General features: G+C 34.3%; 1 protein-coding gene across 1 annotated transcript; it reads right to left on the bottom strand.

Moving 5' to 3' along the window:
* Window positions 1–1,784: 1,784 nt before the first annotated feature.
* On the bottom strand, window positions 1,785–8,334 carry LOC121989271. The gene is made up of 2 exons (XM_042543199.1): window positions 7,777–8,334; window positions 1,785–2,081 (listed from the first exon to the last, which is right to left on the bottom strand). The coding sequence occupies exons 1-2, from the start codon at window positions 8,164–8,166 to the stop codon at window positions 1,926–1,928; spliced, it is 546 nt and encodes a 181-aa protein (XP_042399133.1). The 5' UTR covers window positions 8,167–8,334; the 3' UTR covers window positions 1,785–1,925.
* Window positions 8,335–9,290: the final 956 nt, after the last annotated feature.

The following is a 9,290-nucleotide window of genomic DNA, read 5'->3' as shown; positions in this document are numbered from 1 at the left end:
TGGACTTCTTATTTTGTCTCGTATTTTATCGTCCTTAAACTGCTAAGACTTTTTATATACCTAGTATTCAATTTTTCTTAACCTACTTAGACTTTTTTTTCTTTTGCCAAATGTATAGACCACTTTAATTTGACTCAGTTGATCCTGATCTCTATTTACCAAATGTCCAACCCACTTTGGTTCATTTGGACTTTTTATTGGCACCAATTCATGTTGAACTGCCACGCATTGTTCTTACAATATATCCTGTCAAACTTTCTGGTATCTTACACACTTGACACATATATTTAATCATAAAATAATTATTTTTAAATTTTTTATCATACATCAAAATACTGATTTAAGTATTTGGTGTCTGTTTGCACCAACAGTTCTAGAGACATGGAGTCTCTTGGCACAATAAGTATTCAACCTTAGGAAAGTTAGAATGAGAGTGTCAATTGAATAATTTCCTAAAATCATAAAGTTGGGGTGCAATGGAATTTAGATATTGAGAAATCGATTAAGCAATTGACTCAAGCAGAAATCAAATCAAATAGAATATTTCTATTCGAAACAATTTGAATATTGGTCAACTAGATAAATTGCCCTCAGGATAATAGTATAATAGTTAGATCCTTCAACAAATAATTAAAGGATCTAAACTGCAACACACTGTAGATTATTTTCTCTCCATTGAGAAGCAAGTCTAAAAATGCTGGTCATATAAGTCTCCATGAGCTCTTTCCAATTTATCTTGACGGCTGAAGTATTCTTGCTCCAGAAGCCATAGTTGGCACCTCCATGGATATTGATTGCATCATCATTCACGGATAACAACATAGATCGTGGTAGAGATGGCAACCCCAAGCTTAGCAGCTGCACAGAACACCACTAATTACCTTGATGATTAATGCAAGTCAATCTGAAAACACAGTTAGCTGATTTACATATGATAGGATATTCTCTATGGTTCTTCCATTGGTGAATCTTCCAGTTGGAATACCATTGTAGTTATCATGGAAGTCTGACCTTAATAGGGAATATGGAAAATGGTTCTTGCTGTCAACATCCGAGAGTGAATCTCCAAACATGAAGATGACTGGTTTACCGGTGGCGGCAGTAATGATGGGTGGGGGATTTGGGTGAGGAGAACAACAGTGGGAGAAGCCAACAGAGCTGCTGCCATGTCCTCAAAAGCTCAGGAAGTGAAGAGAGAATAAAGGAGGTGGAAGGAGGCATGCATTGGGGAAGTCATGGCCATGTCTCCATTTCTGTGAAAGAGAACTGATAGCTCATCCATTTGTTGAAGAGAATTGAGCAAGTAGCATTCCAAGCAAAAGATGGAGGTAGCTTGGAGATTTGGGTAGTATGTGGGTTGGTTGCAGATTTATGGTATGAGGTAGAATAGTTGGTTGCTTTACTTTGTGTTAAATTACTCAGTGTTAAGTTACTCACAAAGAAAGTTGAGGATTAATCACCAAAATACTAACAAGTTGATGGAGTTTAAAGAAGAGGAAACAAATTGCTCTGTGGTCTTTGTCGCATCCCACAGGACTGCCGCATGTTCCTTCACCCACTAGTGTTAGAAAGGCATTAATAACTCATTATGCTAGAGGCAGAGATATACTCAAATAGTGATTTGGAAAAAAAAATAACAAAGGATTTTAGGAAAACAAGGGATGGATAGTCAAGTTATTATTGGCTACAGTTAATCCAGCTGAGAAATGATCAATAACCTCAATAGATGCTCTTAGTGATCAAATAATCACAAGAAAACATGTCATTGGCAATCAAGATAAACAAATTTTAAAAGGAGAGAGAAAACAGCTAACTCATGCTTTAATGCCATTACAATTTTACATGGTCGTTTGCATACATTGATGACAACAAGATTTCATGAATCTACATTAAACTGCAACCACTAATTAGTTGCAATATGATCATCAATGGTCTACTGGTTCCACCGCTGTCCGGAAGAGAAGAATGTACACCTTATCAATGGAGAAATACAGGAAACCTCCCAAAGAATGAGTGACATACGAACCAAAGCTTGTTCCGACAATGCAATGCCAAGCTGGACCGTATGTTGTGTCAAATTCCTGCAAATACAAAGATTACATGGTTATAGCACATGATTCATTGTGCGGTGAGTTCTTTCCAAAGAGAACGTACAATCCAAAGGCACCTATGAAATACAATGAGTGGCAAATATCTAATCCCCACAATAAAATAAGTGTACCATGTCTTTGATAAATTCATCAACAAACAAGCAATCAAGGAATTCTGTCTACTTCAAACCTTTCATCTGAGAAAAAAAAAGCACAAAAACTACTTGTCAAATGAAACATTAGTAAATGGCAACTATAATCTGGACATGTTTCCCTGCCGACAAATCCTCTTTTGTTCTGTTATCCTTAATTTTCAAGTAAGATAGACCATCTAAAGCTTCGTCTAGCCAGCATAATCTTTCATAATTTGGATTTACATTGTGTAATTAATGAATCAAATAAGTCCATCGTCAATAATTATTCAAAAAGGTTTCTGTCAATACCAAATGTTTTATTAGATCTTGGAGACTTCAGCCAATCTAAACCCCATGTTAACTTTCCACTGGTGCAGCTATTTAAAGATTACAATAACTTCCATCAAATGCTGCAGTTCATTGTCCAGTATACAGAGGATAAAGGTTCGTTTACAAATAAACCAATTTCATAATGTTGGGTGGGTCCTATATGTAACTAAAGAAAGAGAACTAGATGAGAGAATGGATGGATAAGAGGGGGCAATATTGCTGCATAGTGATTATTTCTGTATAGAAGACCCAATGCAGTTTCAAATCATATATCTACAATTACAGTCATTTAAGACCCTTCATATTGTCTAAGCTATATGGAATAAAATCAGAGAGTTAAAAGAATAAGAATTAGATGTAACATAATTTTGGAGTTACTCATGACCCAAAAAACCATGGAACAGTTCACATATTCATGGTAACAAAGCATACCAACAAAATAATGACAAGTTCATAACTCAGTTCTTTTCTTTTGAATAAGAAGTTTAGTTCTCAGAAACAGGCAATGAACAAATTGCATCTACCATTGTTGCATAAGCAGTAAGCCTGCTTAACATTCTTCCATTTCTCCCTTGTTTCACCATTACCCAGTCTTTTCTTCAAAGACATTCATAAGCACACCGAACAAACCTTGATACAACCAATTACAATAGCGAGCCAAACAAATATTCACTAGAGATGACAAAAGTTGACACAATCTATCTATACGACACGACCTAGCTCACAAATTCGTGAATTTAGATGAGCTGAACGTATTCAGGTCAAAAATGAGTACCCATTTATGAGCTGCAAATAAGTGGGTCAGATTGGATAAACAATGGGCCTATAAATTTCTAGAGATTTAATTATTTATATTATTTAATCTATATAAGTTATAAATGTATAATCTAATATAGAAATTACAAATATATAATACAATGAAATCTAAATAATTATATAGATTAGATTTTGTTTATATAATTAAAAAATAGTTATTACGTAGTTTGTACTCAGAGTTTTGTTTAAGTTTTTTGAATGGGTCATGTCATATGACGTGATTATGACCCATTTAATCAAAGAGTCAAGTCACATGACCATTTATGAGCCCTCTAACTCATATAATTAATCTAATTTGTAAATGGGTGGGTTAAACTACTTATAAAGTATGAGAGTAGTGCATTTTAACCTATTTATTAAATGGGTCGAATTCAGATTTAAATTAAATGGATCACAGGTCGATGTCTCATTGACCTATTTATGACTCGTCAACCTGAATTCCCACCCTTAATATGCTCTCTAGCTCTTTTATTCTTCTCGCAAGACAAGGAAGAAACTCAAAACAAGATAAATACACACTTCACATAGTATTAATGTCATTCAAGTCCCCACGAGATAGGTAGATGGTCAGTGCATGTGGCATTGTCACTAAGAGCTCTAGAGGTCAATTCTTGGCCGCGAAATGCTTGCCAGGTTCTTGCCCTCCCTCATGCAATGGACACCGTTCAAAAGGCAAAAAAAATCACCCATGATTTACCTCTCTACAAATGATTGTGGGACCGATCGCGTGGGCCGACAGGGTCAGCGTATGACCTTTGGCCACCAATGTCATTCAATCTGAATGATGCATCAATCAATTACCGATTTCAATTAATTTATAGCATTCAACATTAACGTGAGTAAAACTTGACAAATTCATTTCACAATTCTTTAGTCATAAGAAAAGATAAGAGAAGAGTATAAGGAAAAAAATGACAAAGTAATTAAGAATAACTAGTAGAAAGTCCATATAAGCATGGACAGAATGTAAAAATGGAATACATGCAAACACCAATAATTTTATAATAGCTCATACAAGAACAACAACCATCAAGTCTTATCCTACTAGGTGGGGAAGGATGAATAACACATAATTAAAATTAGCAAGTTAAAATAAATTATTAGAATACTCGTATTTGTTTGTTGGAATTAGAAAAATAAATGTGAATGCAATGCAAATAAGTTCAGAAAAATACTTGTTGGAAGTGATTAGGGATAAAGAAAATTATAGAATCTCATAGTAATGGTTGTTCTATTTTGAAGTCCCTTTGTACCTATATTTATATATATATGCAACTTAACCTCAAATCTACAGATAAGGCAGCTCAAACGGCTATTTTTTCTTGACTTCAACCAACTAAAATCATCTTCATGACTACAATGTAGATATGGAAATCTTATTAGCCAACAAGTGCTCGCAAGTCCACTCAAACACCAGTTTATTCAACTGCAATAATATTTAATCAACTCAAATCAAGCTCAATTGACTCAAACAACTAAGGCAACAAGCTTATCGGCCAATGACTAGTTTGCTAGTTAATAAGACTCAAACAATTTCCAATCGACTCTAATGATTATGATAGTGAGCTTATCCGCCAACGGATAATTAGCAAACTTGAGTCCAATAGAAAACACCCTTAAATAATTGATTGCCTAGTTAACTTAATAGCAACTTCAGTTGACTAGAGCTAAAACAAACCCTTTTTGTTTCTGAGAAGAACATTTATACTTGATTCCTAAGACGAATCAATACTAAGAATGACTAGTCAACTGAATCTACTTCAAGATGTCAACTTAACTCGAGATCAAGGTCAAACATCAACTACAACCTAAAACCCATTATTCCTTGATGGTACAACTTAAGTTCGACGATAGGAAAATAAAAAAATATAATGAATAAATTGACCGATGGGATGGAGCATCTTACACACATTTGTAGTGACTCAATCTTATTAAGATAAACATTTGTAGTGACCCAATCTTATTAAGATAAACATTTGTAGTGACCCCAATCTTATTAAGATCCGGGCATTGAAGTAAATGTATTAAAATATGAAAATTAAGCTACCAAAATAAAAATATACTTTAAAATTGTTGACATGTTTATTTTGTGTGGACAAATTAAGCTAACAAAATATAAATATATTTTAAAATTGATAACATGTTTATTTTGTGTGGACTGATTTGTATTAGATTGGTATATTTTATTTGCGTCAGTTCAGTCAGGCCTAGACAAAAATTGTAAATATGTCAAAATCTCATGAACAATATCAAAATATAACTAATAGTACAATAAGTTCCTGTTGGAGCATGCAATTGGACAACTAGTTAGGTAGACAAGAGTGAATACCATTCATAGATACAAATAGAAAAACAACCTACTTTTGTTGCGATTTCAATAAGGTTACAATAAAACGTTAGAAAATAACAAAAGCACAAACCTATATACCACAGTGACAATGGCTTTCAAAATTATTCACCAACCCCCAAATTCCTAGTCACTGCCTATAATCCTTTTGGTGGATCATTCCTAGAATCCTTTTTTTTCTTCTTCATTTAAGTGTTTGAGATAGAGAAACCTCTTACAAGTCAATCAAGATAGAACAATAGGAATAGAACGGAAATTCTAAATTTACAAGAAAGTACACAAAATAATAGAGTACTAGAAATAGAAGTTTTCTGTTGAACACTTAAAATATATATATATATATTTATTTATTTATTTATTTATTTATTTATTTTTGAAAAAGCCTCTCCAACTTTGGTCAAGATGTGAACAAATTATGTCTAGCTTAGCTCAGCACGACTTGACCTAATCTAAGCATAGCCCATTCACGCCTCTAGGAATTTTAGCTTGGGGCGTCTCACCTCTAGTAGCCTCCCCTCATCCTTTTCCAACTTATGTTCCCACTTTGTTCATTTGGTTCAAAGCCTTGAAATATTCTTCTTCATCTTTCTCGCTCTTTCCACACACTACTACACTCTTTTTTTTAGGTGTCATATTTTCCCCTCAATTCTTCTATCATTACAACATCCTCCTTACACAATTCTTCCTTCTCTAGTTCTCCTTTGCTAACTGTAAAAACATCTTTCTTATCATTTCATCCATAAATTTCTTCTGAGTTTATGGCCTCCCAAGTCTCCTTACTGACTACCTCTTCTATGCCTATGGCTCCTTAATGAAATAGCTTTCTAATCAGCATATGCAAAACCCTAAGCTCAGATTTACTTTCTAGTTGGAACTTTGAACATCTTTTTCATTGGTGAATCAGATGAACAATAGATTAGCCTCTCCTCCACTCTACCTCCTTCCATGCCTAGCACCTGTTATTGTTGAAACTATAATAGTTATATAAATCTGAAAGGACTTTCATCTGGTGGAGTGGAGGTAACTTGACTGAAGTCTTAGAGTTTAGAACAGGTTGGTGGAGGGTCTCATGGATTTAAACTGAACTACTTGTGTTTGGACGAGGTGGATTTAAGTTGAAAGATGAACATCTCACAAGGTAAAAATAAGTATAAAATTGACTTTGGCTAGTGCCATCATGGTGGAGTTTAGTTGTAACGTGACTTTTAGGGCTGAATGAGTTGATATTGATCAAATTTAATTTAGTTGGCTGAAGCAATTATGTCTGCGGTGGTGAAAATCTTGTCAGCTTGAGCTTTGTTGAGTATTGCAGTTATTTTTCAAATGCAGTCCCAAAAAGGACTATCCCTAAGTGTGTCCTTGACTCTCTTCCTTTAATCCTTTGAGTGTCAATGAGAATAACCACCTGGTGAAGCCCTACCAGTGAGTTGATCCTGTGTTTGAAATAGTTTTAACCATTAGCTGAACACTGTATGGTCATGTATTGGGCTCTTTACAGGCTGAGCTCTTATATGCAGATTGATCAATGTTCCTACTATGAACTATTTTAAAGTACACATAATGTTTATCCAGAATACCCATGATTAGTGGGAAATTTTACCCGCATCAATTGGTATAGGTTTGGAACGCATTCATAACTTGGTTGGAGTTTGCTTTCTGTTACCTTTAACATATTGTACATATATTAATATATAAATCCTTTATCAACCCAATTTCCTAGTAAAAATCTTTTACAAAGGTAAAATCAAATATCTTCAGTTACCAACATAAAAGACGTCTTTGTTAGGCATACTTCCCACATTATCATACCAAAGTTGTACCTAAATATGTCAGCTTATATTCTAGAAATGCATCACGGTCGGTATTCACAAGATATTGAGAGATAGCAAACTGAAAAGCACCATTATAATAAAAATCCCAACTTTTCTGCAGCTTAGAACAAAGAAATGTAGATGTATATACTCAAGAGGAACAAAGGGAATCACTAGTAGCAGAAAACAACCAAACAGTCACGGGAAACAAAAGGAAAAGTAAGAAGAGGGGAAAAAAAAAATCATGCCTTCTTCAGCGCTAAGGCAAGTCGCTTGCTCTCGAGCTTGGGCATGGAGGCGAGCGTCTCGTGGGCACATTGGAATGCCCGCTTCTGCAACGCGAGGGGCATGTCGGCGCCCCTAACTTTGATGTTGGGTGGCTGATTCTGCTTCTGCTTCTCTCCGAGTGTCGGATTTCCGTCGTACCGATCTCCGTCGCGGACGGCTTTCTTCTTCTCCTCCAGCCGTTGGTCCTCGTCATTTCCCTTCTTTCTCTGCTGCTCTTGATTGACGGGCTTATCTGTGGCCTCAACGACTTCCTTCTTGACCTGATCGGCGTCCACCATGATCCTAGTGCGCTGGATTAGCGAACTAAGGTACTGGCTGCGTCGCTCCAGCTCCTCCGACACCCCGTCCATCGTCGCTTTCTTAGTCGATTGCTCCAGGAGAAGAGGCCCGATGCTGATAGAGATTGCCGTGCCTTGCCCTGCCCCCCTTCCCTCTAGGTCTGTCCGGTTGTAAAGGATTCAGTGACGATGTGACGCCATGAATTTACTGGAATGCCACTACTTCCTCCCAATTTCCATTATTACGTAGAGAATATTGTACGCTTAATAAATAAGGATCAGATCAAAATTTTTTTGCCACGTTGGCGGAGTTGGTCTGCATGGTTATTTAACGTAATAGATTTTCGAATCCAGTCTCAACCGATTCCAAAATATTTGGTTGGTTGTCTAATTTCAATGTCAGCATGATTTATGCTTATGGAGCCGTCTAAAAGAGTCAGTAAGGATTACGAGTGTTTTATTTAATTGAATACATTCATCACTCATGAATTTATTCAATTTTTTATATAAATTATAAATTTAAATATTTATTAAAAATTAAATTATATATTTAAAAAAAATTATAATATTTTTATTAAAATTTATAATTTTATTATAATAAATAAATTTAATATATTTATCTATATTTTCCATAAGTAAAATGTAAAATCTATAAATTTAATATCAAAATTATTATTTTTTTATTTAAAAGTTGATTCATAAGTTTAATGAACGCGTTCATGAGTTAACAAGTCGAGTATTACGAAACTTGAGCTTGGTTTATTTATCTTAACGAACCTCATTAAACAAGCTTAAACGAATTTTTATCGAATCGAACTTCGAATAGTCCACAAACGATTTGATTTATTTACATTCCTAATGAGAACAATAAGTAAAATGCACCTAGGTAATAATGCATGAGTACGATGCCTTTTCAATTTATCAAATTTTTAATTATCAAGTTTTATTTTTATGAGTTAATAAATGAATTTTTTTAATGAACGATTTAAAAATATTGAATTGATAAACTGTTTAGTATGCTTATTTTTTTATCAATAGAAAATTTTTATAAAATCAAATCGGTTCTTTTAAAATTAATCGACATAAATCGGATAGCTAATGAAACTAAAAAATAATTTAAAACATAAAATAATATATTTAAAAATATTTTCCATTATAGAAATTTTAAAAATGATCATGATGAAATTTAAAACAAC

The sequence above is a fragment of the Zingiber officinale genome, chromosome 6B (genome assembly GCF_018446385.1).
Source record: "Zingiber officinale cultivar Zhangliang chromosome 6B, Zo_v1.1, whole genome shotgun sequence".
NCBI lineage: Eukaryota > Viridiplantae > Streptophyta > Magnoliopsida > Zingiberales > Zingiberaceae > Zingiber > Zingiber officinale.
The sequence above is the reverse complement of the archived record's forward strand: the minus strand, read 5'-3'. Positions and strand labels throughout refer to the sequence as shown.